This window comes from Ziziphus jujuba, chromosome 6, assembly GCF_031755915.1.
Source record: "Ziziphus jujuba cultivar Dongzao chromosome 6, ASM3175591v1".
Taxonomy (NCBI): domain Eukaryota; kingdom Viridiplantae; phylum Streptophyta; class Magnoliopsida; order Rosales; family Rhamnaceae; genus Ziziphus; species Ziziphus jujuba.
In genome coordinates this window covers 23,595,822-23,618,558 of record NC_083384.1, presented here as the reverse complement: position 1 = coordinate 23,618,558, position 22,737 = coordinate 23,595,822, and the positions used below count along the sequence as shown (strand labels likewise).

At 33.4% G+C, this 22,737-nt stretch overlaps 1 protein-coding gene across 1 annotated transcript; it reads left to right on the top strand.

Moving 5' to 3' along the window:
• Window positions 1–1,545: 1,545 nt before the first annotated feature.
• LOC107430259 (21 kDa protein) lies at window positions 1,546–2,502 on the top strand. The gene has a single exon (XM_016041083.4). It carries the CDS (start codon window positions 1,644–1,646, stop codon window positions 2,265–2,267), a length of 624 nt encoding a protein of 207 aa, XP_015896569.3. The 5' UTR covers window positions 1,546–1,643; the 3' UTR covers window positions 2,268–2,502.
• The last annotated feature ends 20,235 nt before the right edge of the window (window positions 2,503–22,737 follow it).

Genomic DNA, 22,737 nt, shown 5'->3' with positions numbered 1-22,737 from the left:
ACGTGTCTGTATCATAGGTATGTTCCTATTCTTTTTTGTGATCATGGACAATTAGTTAGAACCATGACATCATGATGCATAATATATTGGGTTAAATACAATTAGATCCCTAAATTATTACGGGTTTTTCACTTTATCTTTGTACTCCAAAAAGTGTCATATTGCTCATATGAACTATTATTCTGTGATTAGTTCAACCATGCATTTTGGAAAGATGAAATGATAAAAATCAGCCATTCACAACTTATATAATTTTATTAAAAAACTGGTTTATTCTTTCTTTATATTTGACTGGTGTATATATGCCTTTTTTTTTTTTTTTCAGTTCGTTACACAAACTAGGGTAATAAGAAAGGAATTATCTGGAGGGCAATCTGATCATTTTTTAACTTAGGGGCGAAGTACAAAAAAATGTAGTAATTCATTATGGCAAAGTATAATTAATCCAAATATATTTTAAGGGACAGAAATATTACCTTGTTACTTGGAATTACTAATAATAAGTTCAGGTTGAATGCTGAAGGTCTGAATGTTATTATATTAATATCTTTATTAATATTTTGGCTGTCTGCCACAAACACCAAAATAGAATTGTTTAGATCATCATCCTTAGTCACAAGCATTGTAAAACAAAAGTGTTGGGAAAATTGCATCACCATTTGATTTTAATATATATATCCGACTTGGAAGGCACATGTACAAGCAAAGAGGCTGGGTTTAAGACAAGACTTTGTGGCGCTGCTGGGCCATTTCTCGAAGAACGATAAAGACACTTTGCATAATGATAATTACGGTTGGTGTATGTATGTGAATATATGGTTTGAGAACCGTCCACAACCTCCTTAAAGTGATCACTAACCTAGAGACTATGCTCCCTCAAACATTTACTTTCATAATCCCCAAATTTCTCCTTGAGTGGCCCAATATTTCTTCAGGTACGGGTTCAGAACAACAATAAACAACGTTCGATTTTCTTCCCTTTAAAATGATATAGTTCATATTTAAAACTAATGGTCATCAAGTATTTGAGCTCTAAAATCCACAAGAATACTGGGTAGACAAAAATTTGTTAAGGAAATATAATATATTAGGTACAGATATTCAAGACTCTTCTGATGCTTTCGGGCCATACTTTACTAAACCCTGTACGTTGAAAGTGAACGGGGCTAAGGTCTTCATTAATGGAGCTTAAAAGTGGTTAGGCACGCATTTCTTTTTTTAGTTGAAAAACAACGGGTTAGGCACACATTTACTAGCTCTATATATTGTATAATATTACTTTTCCATTTTCTTTTTTTTTTTTTCGGGTGGAAATGTAATATTATTATTCTATGTGGAACAGGATGGAAAAAAGGATTTTTGTTTTTTTTTTTTTCTGATAATTCTTTATTATTGCAAGGGTGGAAAGAGGCCTGTAATAATAAAGAAATGTCAGATCAAATAGAGTAGTGTCAGCAGTAAAAAAGGAAAAAGGAAGAAAGTAGCCATGTGACCACTTTTATTTAATCTCATAAGTAGATAGACTAGAACCATTATAACTTTTTTATTTTTTATTTTTATTTTTGGTCTAAATATTTTCCACTACTTAGTCTTCAAGCCCCGGTCGACCTCAGTCTTAACCAAGTTTTTCACAACCAGAAAGAATGGCTAAACTTGGCCTTTCCTTAGTGGTTCTCTTCCTCTTCCTTTACGTGTTTGGCATGGCGGAATCTGCCATTGCCAGACACCCTACCTCTTCAGATTTCGTCAAATCATCATGCAGGGTCACTCACTATCCTGCACTTTGCTTTCAGAGTCTCGCAGGCTATGCCAAAGCAATCCAACAAAGCGAGCGACAACTCGCTCAAACTGCTTTGACAGTGAGCCTAGCCAGGGTAAGATCTTCTACAGCCTTTTTGGCCAAGTTGACTAAGGTTAGGGGGATCAAGCCTAGAGAGTACAGAGCTGTAAAAGACTGCATAGAAACCATGAGTGATAGCGTAGACCAGCTAAGTGAATCGGTTAGGGAGCTTGGTCATATGGGTCGTGCCGTGGGTCAGGACTTTCTTTGGCATGTGAGCAATGTCCAGACTTGGGTTAGTTCTGCTCTGACCGATGAAAATACTTGTTTGGATGGGTTTTCAGCGCGGTTTATGGATGGAAATGTGAAGACAGCTATAAGGAGAAGAGTTGTGAATGTTGCTCAGGTCACTAGTAATGCTCTTGCTTTGGTTAATCGCTTTGCTTCCAAACACAGGGCTGAAATGGCTGCTTCTCAAAAGCCGTAGCCTTCAGACTCGCTGAGAATGGTTGGTCCGGTTAGATGTAAACTTTTCCTAGATTTATGTAAGGTTCTGAGAATCGCCTAGATTTTGTTTTGAATTTACCGTTTGCTGTGTAAATATATATGGTTTTCTCTTGAAGTAAGGTTTTTTGTTGGTTTGTTTTGTATGGTATTTGGTCTGTATTCGTCTCCTCTTTTTCTTTGTCTTCTCGTAATGATAATCGGCTCCATTTTACTGAGTCTTGGATTTTGCTAGGGAATCTGAGGAATTTAGCAGAAGGTCCCAACTTTTTGCCAATTGATTTTTCTTTTTGGTTCAACGTTTGGGTTTCCCGCAAAGGTAGCATGCGCTTGATTAATTTCATTCTGGAAAAAGAAAACAACTTTGCAATGGAAAAAGCTGATGAAGGGTTAAGATCAAATGTAAGAGTAGGAAAAATAATGCTGATCATGATGGAGTTCAAAAAGAAATAGAAGAGACAAATAAATGGAAATTGTTAAATTATCAATCTTCGAGACACTAGCGCCAACACAATAGGTTCTTGTAAGAATCCGGGGAAAAGTAATAGAAAATGAAGTGATAAGACAACTAACCAAATCCCTAGAAAGGTGTTAAAGAGTATACCATATTTATATATTGCATATGATCGGAGGTATATCTGGATCTTCATATATTAAATAAAAATGCTAAAGATTTTAAGTTTATTTTCAAATGGCATAGCAAGTACTGTAAATTGTTGCTCCGCATTTATATTTTTGTTTTTAATTATTCATTGAGCCAGCAATCCTTACTTTTCCATTTTATTTAGGAAAACAAAAAAATTGGATAAGTGAAAATTTGATCAATAATACTAGAGGCAGAAAATTGTTTATTAAACCATATATTAAATGATATAATTGTAAGGACACGTATATGAATCTAGGAATCTAAATTATTTGTTCAATACAATAAAAAACTTTAAAACTAAATATTTATTTTGTTAAAATAAAATTTTTAACATTTGTTATTAATAAATTTAAGTTATTTTATTATTTTGATTATAAAATTAATTTATTTTTAAAAAATTTGTAAATTTAAAGTATAAAAATATTATTTTTACATTATAAATATTCAATATGCTTAAATTTATAATATAATTTTTATATAAATAAATATAAACAACAAATTTGAGCTACTCACAACCAATACATGAGCCTGATTTATTGTCTAACATCAGTTCACGAGCTTCATTTCTTATTCAATCTCAGTTTGTTTTCTTTATGAGTTGAGTTCAAGCAAATTATAATAAAACCAGATTGAGTCGATCATGAGCTATTCAAATAAGGCAGTTCTTAAATAGAAGTATTAATAAGGTAGTTCTTCATTACTAACTTAAACAAGTCAGTTCTTAAATATAAGTCTTAATGCTTAAAATAATATTAACACAATAACAAAATCAAAAGTCTCATCTATCCAGGCTTAAACATAATTTTAGAGCATAAACTTTGATTTGCTTTATGAAGAGCTACTAGTTTAAGTTGAAAAACAAAATTGAAATAGTCTTATCGTTACAAACAATCACATAGAGTAAAAGAACCCTAATGCTGCGAGTAAGAAAAGGAAACGTGACATACTCTCATTTTTTTTCAAACCATGCTAGGGCCAACTTCTTACCACACAAGCATCGCCAAAATCAGTAGAAAGAAGATCAAAACTACCTGAAAAGGAAAATGGAGCGGTGAGTACTTAGGGGTTCTTAATGAGTGGTTTAGGACTCTTCATTTGGTTATCTATGTTCATATTAATAATAATATAATAATAACAATATTGATAATAAGTATATTTGACATTAATCAAATAATAAATCGATATAGTAATAACTGTAATAATGCTAGCAATAACTCACTTTTAATGGAAAATTCTAAATAATATCAAATTAAGCCCAAAAATAGGTTACATATAATAGAATACCAGACAATTACACAACAAGTAAAAATAGTTATAATTATACACTTTATTTAGCAAAGGCATCTTCATGCCAAATAGAGTCCAACCAAGTAAATTCTAAGCTACACCCACACCACCTTGCATATGCAAGCAAACCTACCCTTAGTCCTTTGTTGGCATGAGCAAGCTAGTCATAAAACCCTGACTCTCAAGCTTCAAAATTAAATCAATTCGATCTATATAAATTCTTACCAATCTTTCCAACTTTTAAGTCTCAGATATTCCACCATCATCTAGATAGCATCTTGCTTCTCTTTGATTAAAGGTAATCCCACTATGAAGTCCACGGCAATATCTTCCCATTTCCATTCTAAAATTATAAGTGATTGCATAAGTCCTTAAGGCTTTAGGGGTTCTACCTTAACCTGATGACAAGTCAAACACTTGAATACGAACCTTGCAATTTCTTACTTCATACCTAGCCACCAAAAATGTTCTATTAGGGCTCTGTACATTGTACTTCCTGGATGCATTGCATCAGTGGCACTATGAGCTTTTTCTAAAATTTGGTTTCTAATTTTCTTCACATTAGGTACACATAAACAACTTCTGTATGTCAAACATACATCGTTCAGAATAAAGAAGTCAGTCTTAAGACTTTCTCTTGCCTCCTAAAAAAATTTCCTTAACATGGGATCTTCATATTCCCTGGAATATGATCAATCATTATAAGTTCTACTTGAAATTGAGCTAATAAGACTGCATTTTAATCCATGTCTAAATACACCTCCAAAGCTTTTAACATAACTAACAATCGTAAGTATCTTGCCCTAGTGTGAGCAAGAAATTGGAACTTTTTCTACTTAAAGCATCTACAATTACAATTGCCTAGTTTGGGTGATAGTCAATAATATAATCAAAATCTTTAATCAAGTCCATCCATCTCCATTGTTTTAAGTGTAAGTCCATTTGTATAAACATGTGCTTTAGATCTTATGGTTCGTATAGACTTGGCACACCTCTGTATAAAGATAATGCCCCAAAATCTTTATTGCAAAAACTACAGCAACCAACTTCAAGTCATGTGTGGGGTAGTTCATTTCAAACCTCTTCAATGGTCTAGAGGAAAGGCATATGAAGTCTATTACGATGCTTCATGAAAAGGTTTGTTGTCATGCAACATAAAAATGTGGTAGCATATGCTCATTTAGGGGCCTTAGCTAGTGATCCGGGCTGTTTCCCTCTCGACGATGAAGCTTATCCCCCATCGTCTCACTGACCGACCTTGACCCCTGTTATTTTGAGGTCATATCTAGTATTCAGAGTTTGCCTCAATTTATAGGAAAAAAATCCCATTATTTGCTCATTCTTCATCAAATCATATGGATCAATATAGCAATGATGGAATTGATATTCTGTTTATTGAATCACATGAAATTTGACCTAACTTCATATAATATATGGAATATATGAAATACGTATGAAGGAGGGATAACGAGAATTTTATACTCAAATTGTAATTTGCAACAGATACAAATGAAAATGATAAATTCCACTTTTTCTTATGGAGTTTTGTCTAGAATATCCAAACAATTTGTATAGAATACCAAACCAAAAAATGATTCACCCTTATAGAGGGAATAAAGTAATTAGGTGGTATACTATTTGTATATGCATAATAGAACTCCTTCTAATAACCTATACATTTGGGTATCATTTCCAATTGGACGATCCATTAATCCAACTTACAGAGAATTATAAATGAATCCATTTTTTTGATTTTTACTGGAGATTGGGAATAGATGGAATTTCTATAGGACCTATTTTACTGATAGAATTTATCACTACTTTAGCGGCCCGACCGGCTACTCGAGAATCCTGAATTGTTGAATCCTTTCCTTGGAATAAATAGAATAAAATGGATTAGTACGGTTTGACCCATTATCAGAAATCAATCCTGAACCTAACGGATCATTCCTTTTTCTAATATACTAAATATGGGATTTCACTAAGTTGATTCTTAAGAAATCTTGAATCAGACCATTTATCTTTACTTTAACAAAGGAAGCGTGGGCCTCTTCGATAGAAGCAGTTTTTTTTTGTCTTGGTCCTAATTCAACAATAAACAAGTCCAAACTAATTGATTGCTTGTGCCAGAAATTCTCCAAATTGGTTTTCCGTTTCCATAAAGAATATAATTTACAACTCTAAGTTTTAGATTGTCACTTTCCTACAATGGGTCCCGGGGGAAAAGTGTTTCTAAATTTATACCATTCGCTATTTTATACATGATTAAAGGCTGAACCAAAACAAAATATTTTTTCTTGGTAAGTGTGATCCATTGGACATAGATCCAAATTTTCAATTTTTTTGATTCCTTACATTTTTTTTTACCGTTCCCTACGGTATCAAGATGCCGCTATGTCGAAATATCTTATCCATCTTTATAGAAAAATGGATATCTCCAGAAAAGACTTTAAGTTCAATCTTTTTTTTTTTATCTTCACTTGTACCAATCTGCCTGCTAAACTTCTTAAATTTAAAGTGATTCGTGTATCTACTCCAATGATACTATTGTTTTGTACCATTATAGAAGAAGATTCGGGTAAAATATGCACTTCCTCGGGGATGAAAAAAAAAAATCAATCTACTTTCATTTGGTATTTTGGCTTAAATTCTTTGACTCCTCGATATTAAAGAAAATCCTCTTTTTTGAGGATTGAATACAACCCTATCGTCCCATATTTAATAATTCCTGAACTTTACTTATCCCTCGGTCTATTAGTGAACTATCTCTCAAGGGATTGTGAAAACTTCATTTTTAGTTTTTGAAAACTTTGGTTACACATAAAAGTTCACTCAAAAGTAACATCCTTTTTCGTTAGCTTATATAGAAAATCCTTCAATGAACCTCTGGTAATAACTAGCCAAACCAAGAAAACTCTTGACTTCCATTATAATCTTTGGTTGTTGCCATAGTAGGATAAATTCTACTTTTTAGGGGTTCACATAAATTCCTTCTACAAAAATTACATGGCCTAGAAAAACCACCTTCTTCAACCAAAATTGACATACTATTAAATTTTCCATACAATTATTACTCTTATAGGGTTTGTAAAACAATCCTCAAGTGTTCTGCATGTTCCTGTTCTTTGCGAGAGTATATTAGAATATCATCGATAAGATTAGTATCAATCTATCCAAGTAGGATATGAATAATCGATTCATCAAATCCATAAACATTGTAGGTCCATTAGTTAATTCGAATGGCATTGCCAAAAGCTTATAATGACCATACCAAGTTCTTAAAGTAGTTTTCAGAATGTCGACTTCCTTAATTTTGAGCTGATAATATCCTGATTGCAGATCGATTTTCGAAAAGACCTTTGCTCTTTATAGTTGGTCAAAAAGGTCATCAATTCATGGCAAAGGATTCTTATTATGTACTTCAGGTTATTCAAATGTCAATAGTCAATACATAACTTTATAATTTCATCTTTCTTCTTAGTGAAGAGTACAAAGTGCACTTCAGGATGAAACATTAGGCTGAACAAATCCTTTATCTATTAACTCATGCAATTATATATTTAATTCTCTTAGCTCTACTAAGGCCACTTGATAAAGAACCATGAAAATTGAAGTCGCATCTAGTACCAAGTCAACAGTAAACTCTTTCTTCTTTATTAGAGAAATATTTGCCAAATCATCCTGAAGTACATTGGGGAACTCATTCACAGTTGGTATTTCACTTAAACTCTTTCCTTCTTTTTGGGAATCAACCATGCTTCTGTTGTGCTGCTCAAGTTGGTTGAAAAACCTCAATTCCCTGTGATTGGATACTTTCCCTTATACTGAGCTTGTTGAATGTCATAACTATATTCTTGTCCTATCTCTCCATAATATGAGCTATTTCTTGGTGGGCAATTTCTCTTCGTATGACCTAATTGTCCATATTGAAAACATGATATGCCCCTGGTTTGATAGACACCAGAATGATATTAATTGCATGTTCCATAAGATTGGTTTCGACCTTTACTTCCTTCTTTGCTGGAAAGTTCAATCATACCTTCTTTGGTTGTTAGAGGTTGACATTTGGACAATACTTTAGCTAATATTTTAGTTTCGCCTTTGGTATTCTCTTAACTAGACCTAACTCGCTATCTCCATGCTTAAGGGGTCTTTCATTTCTCCCAGGGGGTCTGAAAAAAGGTTCTTCCCATCCTCTTTTTCCCTTCTTCTTTCTAAAGCATGGATCATTGAGATGCCTCTCTAAATTGGTAGCAAATTGTACTAACCTTCTAAACTTTTGATGTCCCATAGCTATATTTGGTGCTTTAACAGTGTCTTTGAGTCCATCTTTAAACCTTTTGTACTTGTCATTCTCATATGAAAACCAAGGTAAGGACAAACTGAATGAAATTTGAAAATTTATGTTCCTACTCCTCCACAATGATATTACCCTATCAAAGATGCAAAAATTCTTGAAGTCTCCCATCTTAAAAGCCGCACATAATAGCTTTTGTTGGTTGTTAAATCTTAACAAGGTGAATATCCTTTCAAATATCTACATCTAAGCTTTCATTTCTACCTAGTTAGTAGTTCTAGTTAAAGTAGTAGGTCCCAGTAGCTTAAGTTGGTTTAACATGGGATCCACCTCAGTTATTGTCCTAGTACATGCTACTTTGACTAACATATGTAAGCATCTCAATTGACTACTAAAAATTAAAAATCACATGTTGTTCTAAAGGATTTTAAGCAATTTGCTCTAGGGCTTCGAGCAAACTATTCTAGCTCATTTCCCACTTCATCCACTGGGGGTGGATTTAGGTTCTAAGTTCTTTCTTATAGAGGTAGCCTTTACTTTAGCACATCTTTCCATTTTCTCCAAAAAATGATCCTACTCTGCTTGCTCAACTTACTTTTAAAACATCCAAAATCTATAAAAAAACTTAAGCTTTTACACCAATTGTGAGGGCTTGTACCCGAGTCTTACTTCCCCACTACCAACTTAAATAAAATACTTATAAATTATAAGTCTTAGAGTTTTAGAATAATATTAACACAATAATTAAATTAGAATTCTTGTATATCTAGACTTAAAAACATAACTTTAGAATATAAACTTCAGTTTGCTTATGATGTCAAAACTAGTAGTTCAATTTGAAAAATAAATTTGAAATAGTCTTCATCATAAACAATCATGTAGGGTAAAAGAAGCTAGTATTAAAAGCAAGAACAAGATCATAAATATCAAGAGAGCTATACTGTCATTTCTCTAACACCATGCTAGAGCCAACTTCTTGCTATATGAGAGCTGCTAGAACCATAGAAAAGGCACTACTTTGGCTTTGAGAGAAACATAATTCTTAAGAATGATTAGGGAAAAGCTCATGCATATATTGTTCCTCTTGAACCTTTCGAGCTTGTACTTATTCCAATTGTTTGGTGGTGAACCCTTTATTGTAGTCTCTAGCAAATTTTCTTTGGTCATAAAGATCTCAAGGTAGTGGTACACTCAAATTCAAATCTATAAAGCCCATACTAGATGGTTCATGTTAGCTTCCCATCCACATTCTATAGTTGGTAAATCTTCTAACATTAACCACCATTTTTGGCACAGTGGATCATGATAGCATCAACTTTAACCTCGACCTTTTTGCACAATCTGGTAATCAAACATGGATGAATAAGAATGCTTGATGTTTGCCATTAATATAATGAAAGATTGAATCTCTACTAACTCCATCCAATATGTATGTACATTCTTGGCAACGACTCGACCTGTGACTTTGTGACCTCATTCTCATGAAAGGTAGGTAAAATTTTATAACATATGAACTTGTTCCATGCCTTAACAAACTTGTTCAACCGATTCTCTAGAAATATTTTTACTAATAGGTCCTTTCCTTCTACAATTGAGAGTTGAGCTTTGGAAACACGCATTTGCCTTTTTATATGATAATAACCAAGCTCATTATTCACATATTCTAAGAATCTCTCATCCTTCAGCGGCTAAAAAATATGGTACTCATCTTTAGCTTCAATGGAGAATGATACATCCTTTCTTTAACCATCAAATTTTGATCAGTCCTTATTTTATATCTAAGATCATATTCTCTATGCTGCAAACATCTTCATGTTGCAGCATAGAATTTGTGAACAAAAGTGACATTTATGGTCTATGGTTCACTAGTATACTTTTACCATTTTATATCTAAGATCATATTCTCTATGCTGCAAACATCTTCATGTTGATTCAAAGACCTATCTCCTACTAAATTCTTAAAAGGAGGCCTTTTCCATAATAATAACCCTTTTTCTTTGGGAACAAGAACTCATTATAAAGCTTTCTAGTCTTGCATTGACCAACTTATTACTATGCCATTGTGAGTAAGAATTTGGGTTTGAAAGACCTGGATTAGTCTTTCTCTTCTTAAGCTTAGAATTAAGATTGTGACAACCCAAACCACCCGCATGCGATATTGTCCTTTTTGGACCTGGGGAATCCTTTTACAATCCAGCCCTCAAGGTTTTAAAAGACCTCACAAGGGAAAGTTATCTATACGCTTATAAGCCATGCTTTGTTCCCCTTTCCAACTGATGTGGGACTTCACAATCCTCCCCCCTTGGGGCCCAGCGTTGTCGCTGGCACACCAATCCAGATCCGGCTCTGATACCATTTGTGACAACCCAGACCACCGACATGCGATATTGTCCTCTTTGGGCCTGGAGAATCCTCTTACAACCTAGCTCTCAAGGTTTTAAAAGGCCTCGCAAGGGAAAGGTATCCACATGCTTATAAGCCATGCTTCGTTTTCCTTTTCAACCAATGTGGGACTTCACAAAGATCCTCTATTACCACAAGCTTTCTTGCCTATTAGAATAATGACCAAAATAACTAATAAATTCACCTTTACCTTGCAATACAACAAAGATAAAGACTCCTATATACTTCAAGAAAATCAATCCAACAATTCAAATTCTCCTTTAAAAGTTCACCTTCAACTTTCTATAAACATCTAGAAGGCATAATATCTCAACTTCTTCTGACAAGCAAATTTTAACCATTAAACTTCTCCAAAAATTAAAATTTAGATTAGAAGAAAAAATTTAAAGCTCAAAAGCACTTCAACATGAATAATTATCCAATACCCAATTAAAATAACACAAAGAAAATTCAAATTCTCCACCAACAAACAAAATTCAGCTCGACCATTTAAAATTTCAAAAATTCAACTTCATTTCCATTCTTATGTATTCAGAGCTTAGAATAAGGTCATCTACTTGTCAATTATAAGTCAAAGAAGCTTCAAATACTCAAATGTTTGCTTGCCCAAAGCTTCCAACAACTTGTTGCGACTCCTTTTGAAAATCTGAAAAGATGAGACGAATACTTGACCCACACATGAATTTTTAAATTTCTTGTAATGGGTCTTGTTTTTAATGAATTAAAAGGGTAGAAACATGGATTTAGAAGTGAAATTTAGTTTTAAGGACAATGGGTAAGATGATTTTCAAAGATTTAGAATGGTTAGAATGAAGAGTAGAAGAGAAGAGATGAAGAAAGAAAGCAAAGGTACAACAAATAGAGCATTTAAGCATGTGGGGCTGCTCTGTAGGATCAAGTGGTGTGGCTACTGCATTTGAGAGGGGTAAATGCCTCATGTACTGTCCAATAACTAGTGGAGGAGCAAATGTCACGTGCCTACTATATGGAAGAGAGAGTACACACCCTAGAAGCTATTTCATAGCCTTGTAGCTACTCAAACCAGCATGGTGACCATCATTGGCAACATGTACACACCATTCTCCTCACCAACAGATTTGATGACATTTAAAAATGGTGTGGCCACTCTAAAAAGAGAGGGCACACACCATAGTTGCTCTCCCAAAGATCATTGCTTCAAAATGTTTAGTGTTTTTACACTTTTGTTGACCAAAACTTCAATTTTTAAACCTTTAATGCTCAACTTAAAAAAAAAAAAAAACTTGCTTCAAAACTTGAAAAACACTATTCTTTGATTAAATTTTACTCATCATAAACTTGAATGTTTTTAAGAATTGAAAAACAAACCTTCCACATGATTAAAACCTACAAAGAAAACAAAAACAAATTTGCTAGATAAACTAAACAACAAGCAAAACAAACAAATTCAAAACATCACTTGAAATGAAAGAAACTTACCCCAAATCATAAGGATGACTCAAAAATTGAAAAAGAAAGGGGTTTAAAAGCTTGGGTTACCTTCCGAAAAGCACTTGGTTTAATATCTTTAGCTAGACTTAGCCGAGCAATGATTTCAAATAACTTAAAAAATTCCTAGCTCTCAAATCCAACTAGACATTAGCTCAACCATTATTATCCCTCAACTTCTTAGCAAAAATTGAAACAAGTCACCATTTTGTCCTTCAAGCTCTAAGTGTCCCAAAGAAACAAAATTTCTTGACAATGAACTACTCCAAACTTAGTCTAAATTGCTACCAACTTGCACATTCAAATTCAAAACCAACTTAGAACTCAAATTCTTCTTGATCTTCTTACTTCTCTTAACCAAAATCCGGTAGATGAACTTAGACTTGTAATCATCATGGTTGACTCTTCCAAAACCTTGTTAAATATCTCATTTGATTCAATTTATGAAATATCGACATCTTTAAAGGATCAACTACCTTAGTCTTATGACAAAATTGCACTTTTTGTAGGAATTTTATATTATGCGAAATATCAAATTTAACTTTGTTTTCCACTCTCAAATTGAGATTGCAACTTTGAAAATTATCATAGCTTTGTACGTAGCTAAAAATTGCCTACTTAAAATAATAGGCACATCCTTATCAACTTTCATATCCAAAACAATAAAGTCAACCAGGAAAATGAATTTACCAACTTTCACAAGAGCATCCTCAACAACTTCATATGGTGTAAAAATAGACTAACCGTTCGAAGAGTATTGTTGGCAGGATTTACTTCTCCAAGACCAAATTTCTTAAAGATAAATAGTACAAAAGATTTATACTTGTTTCAAAATCATGCAATGCTCTTTTGAAATTGAAATACATATGGTACAATGAATTATAAAACTTCCCAGATCTTTAAGCTTCTTAAGAATAAAGATACACTCCTTAGTTAAATTAATAGTTTCATAATCTTCCAACCTTCTATTCCTTAACATTATTTTTTTAAAAGACTTTGCATAATTTGCCATCCCTTACAAAACTTTAACAAATGGTATATTAATGTGAACCTTCTTAAAAACTTCCAAAAACTTGGCAAATTATCATCCAACCTCTTTTTTGGGCATAAAGCAATGGTAGGGTAACAAAAGTTTAGGAAAAAGAAGAAGAAAGAAATAAAACCTAGAACAACTTTAGACATGATCTTTAAAGGGTTAATATTCTTAGATTCATCTTTCGTAATAGCTATCTCCTTAATATTCAACTTCTCATTAGACTTCTCCCTACCACCATGCTCATCACCACAAGAATCAATAACAAAAATAAAATTTTTACCAACGACAATTAGTTTCCCAACAACAATAACTCTGTCAACATTAGGTTTTTTCAACACAAATATCACCATAAATTTTTTTTCAAGATTAGAATTCCCATTAGAATTCTCATAAATAGATTTTGTTTCAACCACATAAGGTTTCTTAATATAAACACCATTCTAAGAAACTACGAAATTTTTTCCAACATCAATAATAGAATCCTTCTCAACATAAAACTTCTTCTTAACGACTTCCTCACTACTAGAATTCTCACTAACAAGGGTTTTACAAAGATACTCACCTCCTTTAGGTAGTGGAACTTCATTGAATTTTCCACTTCTCAACTTAATAGCCATGACTTGCTTAGGATTATGCTCTTGCCATTAGGAATAGATCCTATAAACTTGCCTTTAATTTTTTTAGCAAGTTGTCCAATTTAATGCTTTAAATTCTTCATAGATGCTCCTAAACTAAACAATGGGTCTCAATAGCGTAAATCCTTGTCTCATTCTTATTAAATCTTCCTATTGTCTTAACAATAAAAGATGTAATCAACTCTAAAAGTAATGACTTCTCCTCTTTAGCTTTGACAAAACTTAGCAGTGGATTCATAACGTTCTTTTTATTAGACGAAGAAAATTTTTTATGGTTCCTTGGATTAAGACTACATTAATTAGGCATATTATTATGAGGCCGAAAAATATAATTCCTATTTCAGTTAGCCAAAAAATGACATTGATCAATTGTTGCATCACTTGGTGGACTAACAACATTCTCCATAGGTTTAGAAATTTGATTGAAAGAAGCTAGTTGGTATAACAAAACATCAACCTTAAAAACCAAGCTAATGAAGGCATCTAACTCAAATATACTATTAGGTTTCTTCAACTGCCTCTTTGTTGGTTAGTTATAGGAATTAGAAGCTAACAGCTCAAACAAAGCTAAAGCCTCATCAACCATTTTCTTCATAAGAGAACCATCACTAGAGCTATCAACATTGGATATAGTTTAACCCTGTAAACCATTACAGAAGATATTGATAAGCATCCAATCTTATAGCTATATTGTGGACATCTCCTCCATGAATCCTTGAATCTCTCCTACATCTCATGTAATAATTTACAATCTTGTTGCTTGAATTAACTAATCTCACTTCTCAATTGTGAATACTTGGAACGTGGAAAACATTTGTTCAAATATTTATCCACCATCTCCTCCCATGTAGCAATGGCACCTAGTTGTAAAGTATGTAACCAATTAAAAGCTTTATCCCTCAAAGAAATATGAAAAAACCTTAATTGAATCACATCATCATTAACACCATTCATCTTAATTGTATCTATAACTTGTAAAAGCACAGCAAAATGAAAATTAAGGTTTTCACTAGCGAAACCACCAAATTGGTTTTGTTCAACCATAGTTATGAGAGTGGGTTTCAAATCAAAATTATTAGCATTGATAGGTTGTTTATGAATTCTTGAAAGATGCTTAAATGTAAATGGTTTAAAGTAATCTCGAATTGAATGGTATTATGGGGGTACTTCATGAGGGTACTTCATTTTATTTTCTCTCTCAATGCTTCAATTTCTTGTTCTTGAAACTATATTTTTGAAATTTTCTCCGTCTCCTAATGTTACACAAATCTTTCTCAAGCTCAGGATTGTATGACACAATTTCTAGATCTCGACTCGTTTATACAAAAACCAACACAAAAACAAAGGCAAATCAAAATAAAAAAGAAAAATGGCTCATAAATTTAATTAGCTTTACTTCAATTTTAGTTAAAATAGGCTTAATATAAAAATTCAATCATTGACATTGGTGGTAAAAGCTTATGTTGAATGATTTAAGACAATTCAAATTGTGACGACCAGTATAGGCGAGTACAGGGCACTTGTAAGCTATCTGATATCCAATCATAAATCGTTGGGGTATAGATCAGAAGATGATTCAAATACAATGATAATTATTCTAATAACACTTAGGTCTTTTTAAACCGATGAGCTTTAAAGTTAAAAAAACCTCCAAAGTTAAGTATGCTCAAGTGATAGCAATCCAAGGATGGGTTAGGTCTTAGGAAGGTCTGAATAAAAAAAAACCCATATAAAGTGTGGTGGATAATTTAGAGACAATAATGGTAGAGAGTGGTAGGTATGGTAGTGGAGGCGGAGTGTTACAAATGGTATCAGAGTTTGTAATCAACCAAAAGTGTATCAGTATGGACGTTGGGCCTTAAGGAAGGTGGATTGTGACAACCAGTGTGGGCAGGTGTAGTGCACTAGTAGGCTATTTGGTGTCCAATCCCACATCACACAGGTATCGATCAAGGAATGATTCAAATGCAATGATAGTCACTCTCATAACATTGAGACATTTTTAGAGTGGTTGGCTTCAAGGTTCGAAAGAACTCCAAAGTTAAGCATGCTCATACGAAAGCAATTCTAGGATGGGTCACCTCTTGTATAGAGTGTAGTGGCTAAATTGGGGATAATATCTGATGAGAATCCGCCTGTACCCGTACAACCTACTATTGCTAGGGTGCTGACCCTTTACAAATGAAGTCGGGACCAATCACTAGGGCACAAGCTAGGAAATTCAAAGACAATCTGGTTAGCTTCATATAAGGAGTGATTCAATCTCAAGAAGGCATGACATTATTCCAAAACCCATCTTGTGTAATCAAGTTACAAAGGCGAAAATGGACCCATGAAGCTGTTTTGGTACATTTTTGGACCCCCCGGGCAGCAAGGAATGGATTCAACACTTTATAAACTTAATTGATATCACCAAGAGGCTATGAAATCATGTTAAGATAGAAGAAAAAGCATTTAAATTCCACCTGTGTGCATAACTCATCTTTTTGGCCGAAAATGCTCATTTTGATGTTGACTTTGACTTCTTTTATTGTTCAAGTAAGTTTGACTTATTCCAATCAAGGGGTAACATATGGGGATCATTATTAATCCTATTCAGCATCCTAAATGGCATGTGGGAGCTGATTTGGAGCTAAACTAGCTGGTGATTGGATAAAGATAGCTTAGTTGTCAACTAGTCAACTAGTTTTTTAATTTGAGTTTGACTTTTTGTTTTAGGAAACTATCTTTTAATTTGGTTTTTACTTGTTTATTTGCTGGAAAAATTAACTTAGGAAAATTTATATTTTATTATTTCAATTTTAAATTAATTAATTCATAATTTAAACTAAAAGAATTAATTAATCCAAATTAGAATAGGAAAGGAGGTGGAATTCGGCCACATTAAGGAAACCACTATGGTGGCCGATTTTTGACCTAATTATTTAGGGTTTTCATTTTGTACTCTTAGTCTATTTAAAGGCTTATTTTTCAATGAGAAAGCAGCTAAGTACATTATTCATATAGAAAAATATTTATGAGAAAGAATTCTCTTTGTTCTTTTTGAACATCTAAAACACCTAATACAAATCAAGTGTTTTAGTTTGACTTATCAATAGGACATCCATAAGCTATTGTAGTGTTTTCATTATATACCAAGGCTTCTAATTATAGGTTGATTAGGAGTTGAGGTGACAATTAGAACCTGAACTTAATTGTGATCCGGGCTAATATAATATGGGTTTAGGAGCAAGTCAACTTAGGTTTGTATCATTTGGTATCTAAACCAAATTTTTTTCAGGTTTGATCTATCTTATTTGTTTTACTTTGTTTTGTGTTAATCTACAATTTTATCATTAAGGTTGCTTTTATCTACTTCACATTCTACATTTAAAAAAAAATAAAATTTCTACATAGCCAAATTTGTTTCTTTGTTTAGACAAATTTTTGCTTCCACGTTTGTTGGTTGTTTTGCATATTAGTTCCTAGTAATTTAGTTTATTTTTTATTTTTATTTGCTACTCTAATCTTACGTGGTTGCATTCATATATTTGAGAAAAAAAAAGAAAAAAAAAAGAGAGATTTGATAACATATTGCATAAAACCTACAAATTTTTACAATTTGTTTTTGTTGAAGTTTGGATCGGGTTTTTGAATTTTTGGCATTGGAATTGCAATTTTGGTGTTGTTTCATGTTGATGGAGTTTGTATTTACAATCTGTGAGTGATTTAAAAAAAAAAAGCCGAATAAAAAAAAATCTGCACATAGACCGATTTGTGGAAGTTTGAAAATTTAAGTTTGTTAGGTGTGAAATCTTAATTGAGGAGTGTTGGAGTTGCTGTTTGTTAAATTTATATTGTTTCTGGATATTTGAATTTTGAGTGCTCGATTAAAATTGGCTAAAGGATTTGAGACAAAAACTTAAATTACAAGAACTACAACCAATATCTTTTCCATATTTTGTTCGAATTGTTTCTTGTTCGTTGTTTTGAATCTTTTTTCTAAATTTTATACTTGAATTTTTGATTTCTTAATATTTTGGTTTGCTTCTTATTGATTTCGAAAATTACTTGTTGATTTACCTTGTTTTTGGTTAGTTAAGCCGAGACTATGTTTTATCAATTCACTTAGTATTTGCTTGTTTTAGTTGTTATTTTATTGATAAGTTTAATTAGCGTATACTCATGATCTAATTGCTGTTTTAAGTGTGTTTTAATTAGAACTTTGAGATTATTCTTTGAGTGGAAAAAAGCAAGAGATTGTGAGCTCAAAAGAGGGTTAAAAACCAAAACTAGTGTGTATATGCGAGTGTCAAGGCCTTGTTTGAGTGAAACATGTGAGGGAGTGAATTTGGTGAGGATTTTTGTATTGTTTTTGCTAACATGATATATTCAAGGATGAGAAGAGAAGGTGGTTCATTAAAGAATCTAGAAAAGGAATCCCTAGGATTCAAGGGTGAATCTCGAGTAACAGGAAGTAGAGGTGAGCCTACCGACATGATGGTAGTCTTGGAACAATTACAACGGATGTATGCATGCTTTGATCAACTAGATCAAAGGATGGATAGGTTTGAAACATCACAAGGTGACCCGAATAATAGACATGAACCACATCGAGGCCGTGGATGTTTTAGGGAGGAACTCAAAGGAGGGAATTATGGAGATAACCTAGAGGAAGAGTTTGAAGATGTTTTTGCACTCCAATGAAGGAAAACCTGCGGGAAAAAGGCTAGGGAGGAAGATGATGACTTGAAAATATTAAGGTCAATATACCACCTTTTATGGGAAAGAGTGATCCGAAGGCTTATCTAGAGTAGGAGAAGCGTATGAAGAGGATATTCGATTGCCATAACTACTTCGAGGCAAAAAAGGTTAAATTGACCGTTTTGGAATTTGGATATTATGCAATCCAATGGTGGACTAATGAGTAAAGTACCCGAAGGAGAGTTTGTGATAAATTGATTACTACTTGGCAACAAATGAAAGAAGTCATGAGGAAGAGATTTGTGCCGACTCAATATCATAGGATGCTGCATCAAAGACTCCAGTCATTAACTCAAGGAAATAGGACAATGGAGGATTACTATAAAGAGATGGAGATGCTCATGATAAGGTTGACCATGAATGAGGATCGTAAGGCAACCATGGCATAGTTTTTGTTAGGTTTAAATTGAGAGATAGCTAAGCAAATGGAGTTACAACAATATGTGGAATTGGAAGATATGCTTCATATGGCTATTAAAATTGAGAACCAATTCAAGAGAAGAGGTACAAGCTCACAGTTTGGAGCAGTTTCCAATAGCAAGAGGTCTAATTCAAGTTTTTAGAGAAGCAATCCTACATATGACACACGACCAAAACCGAAACAAGGAGAAGAGAGATTCAATCAGCTAAGGAGGGATACAAGGATGGATTCAACACAAGCACCCAAGTTGCAAGGTAAATTTGATCCTAAACCTTCAAGAACTCATAACATTTTTTGTTTTAAGTGCCAAAGACGAGGACATATTGCCAAACAATTGCTCAATAGAAGAATTATGGTGCTGAAAGGCAATGGAGAGTTGGAATATGAAAGTGAGGAATCCGAAGCTGGAATTGAATTTGAAGATGAAGCAATTGAGGATGAAGAACAAGATGAAGCCGAGCCTATCAAAGCTTCAAAAGCCAAACTAAGCTTGGTAGCAAGGAGGGTTCTAACCATGTATAAAGATGAGGATCAAGTCTTTAGAGAAAACATCTTCCATACCGAATGTGAAATTGAAGGTAATATTTGTAGTATGATAATTGATAGTGAAAGTTGTGCTAATGTAATTATTAATATGGTAGTTGAGAAATTAGGATTAACAACCATTAAAAATCCTGAACCATATAGATTACAATGGCTTAAGGATAATGGTGAGATGAAAGTGAACAAACAAGGCAAGGTAAAATTCAGCATTGATAAATATGTGGATGTAGTTTTATATGATGTTGTTCCCATGCATGCTAGCCATATTTTATTGGGTAGGCCATGACAATTTGATAAAGATACTATACACTATGGTAGAGAGAATTCTATTGTATTTAAGTTTAAGGAGAAGAAGATCAAGTTTGAGCCATTAACTCCAAAGGAGGTGTTTATAGACTAACTTCATACGCAACAAAGGAGGGAGGCCGAAAAGCTAAAAGAGAGGGCAAGTATGACACCCACGGCTTCACCAATTGAGAAAGGAGGTAAGGCCGATTCACCTATCCAAGGCAAGTCTTCTAAAACTGAAATTGAGTGGAAAAAGAATGAACAAGGTGAGGGGTTGGAAAAGAGTGGAAAAGCCGAGAGAATGAGAGATAGTGAGGTGGCTATGAGTCATAAAGAGAATGAGAGGAGAGAAAAGAAAAAGTAAATTTTTTACTTAAGTTTAGGTGAGGTTAAAAAGAAAATTTTGAATAATAAACCAATGCTGCTTATGATTTATAAAGATGCTTATTTAAATCATAAAGCTAACCCTAAAGAGTTTGTATTGCCAAGTTCTATTCCTTCTCTTTTATAGGATGTTGAAGATGTCTTTCTGGAAGAAATTCCTAATGGTTTACCACCTATTTGAGGGATTAAACATCAAATTGATTTTGTGTCGGGAGCTGCAATTTCAAATAGACCTACATATAGGAGTAATTTAAGGGAGATAAAGGAGTTACAAAGGCAGGTAATTGAGTTATTAGATAAAGTTATATTTGTAAGAGCATGAGTCCATGTGCTATCCCTATTTTATTAGTACCTAAGAAAGATGGTTCATGGCGCATGTGTGTTGATTGTAAGGCCATTAATAATATAACGATTAAACATAGGCATTCAATTTCTAGGCTAGATGACATGCTTGATGAATTACATGGTGCATGCATGTTTACTAAAATTGACTTTAGGAGTGGGTATCATCAAATTAGAGGATGAAAGAGGGTGATGAATGGAAAACTGCATTTAAAACCAAATATGGATTATATCAGTGGTTAGTAATGCCTTTTTATTTAACTAAAGTACCTAGCACTTTCATGAGATTAATGAACCATGTTATCTGCCCATTCATTGGAAAATTTGTGGTTGTTTATTTTGATGATATTCTTGATGAGAATCAACCTATGCCCATTCAACCAACTACCTGCTTGGGTGCTGATCCTGTACAAATGAAGACGGAACCAATCACTAGGGCACAAGCTAGAAAATTCAAGGACAATTTGATTAGCTGCATCCAAGGAGTGATTCAATCTAAAGAGGGATGACAATATCCGAAGATCCAAAGCCTGTCTTGTGTATCCAAGCTACGAAGGCAGAAATGGACCCAGCAAGCTGTTTTAGTACATTTTTGGACCTTGGGTAGCAAGGAATGAATTTTTTGGTTTGTGAACATGATTGAGCATCCTAAGAGACCATGGAATCATATCCAGGCCAAACTAAAGCTGATCAAAAAGCTTCATGTGCGCATAAGACTTCAATTTGGCAAAAAATGCTCATTTTGGTGCTGACTTTGACTTTTCTTGTTGATCAAGCAAGTTTGACTTATTCCAATCAAGGGGCAACGTGTGGGAATCATTATTAATCAGATTTGGCATCCTACATGGCATATGGGAGCCTATTTGGAGCCTAAACTAGCTTGAGATTGGATAAAGACAGCTTAGTTGTCAACTAGTCAACTAATATCCTAATTTGAGTTTGATTTTTTGTTTTAGGAAACTAACTTTTATTTTGGTTTTATTTATTTATTTTCAGGGAAAATTACTTTACGAAAGCTAGAATTTTATTATTTTGATGTAAATTAGTTAATTCCTTTTTCAAAATTAAGGAATTAATTAATACAAATTAGATTAAGAAAGGGTGTGAAATTAGGCAATTTCCGAATTTGATTCTATGTTGGCCGAAATTTCCTAATCCTTTAAGGGTTCTATTTTGTTTATTCAAAGCATATTTAAAGGCTTATTTTCAATAAGAAAACAGCTTACATATTATTCAAAAAATTAATTATGAGAAAGAATTCTCTTTGTTATCTTTGAACACCTAAAACATCATTAGAGAGTGAGTGTTTTAGTTTTGACTTCTTAATAATACTTCCATCACCTATTGTGGCATTTTCATTATACCAAAGTTTCTAATCACAGGTTGGTTAGGAGTTAAGGTTTCCATAAGAACTTGAACTTAATTTTTCGATCCGGGCTAATATAATATAGATTTAGGAGCAAGCTGACCAAGGTCCATATCAATTCTTGTATGTAGTAGAAATTTAGATAATCATGTAGGACATCTTAGGTTAGTTTTAGAAGCACTTAGGAAGGAATGGTTATTTGCTAACATCAGAAAGTGTAATTTTTGCTGAAATGAGCTTCTGTTTCTAGGATTTGTTGTGATTGTGTTTGAACCAGGAGACTGGGTTCGGTTGCACTTAAGAAAGGAGAGATTTCTGGAACAGCAAAAGTCAAAGCTTATGCTTTAAGGAGATGGACATTTTTAAGTCTTGGAGAGGGTTAAAAACACCTACAAGCTTAACTTACCAAGTGAGTATAATGTTGGTGCTACCTTTAATGTTGCTGATCTATCTCCATTTGCTACAGGTGATGACTTTGATTTTGAGGGAAAATCCTTTTCAAAAGGAAGGGAATGATGAGAATTTGCCCGTACCTGTACAACCGACTACCCACTAGGGTGCTGACCCTTTACAAATGAAGTCGGGACCAATCACT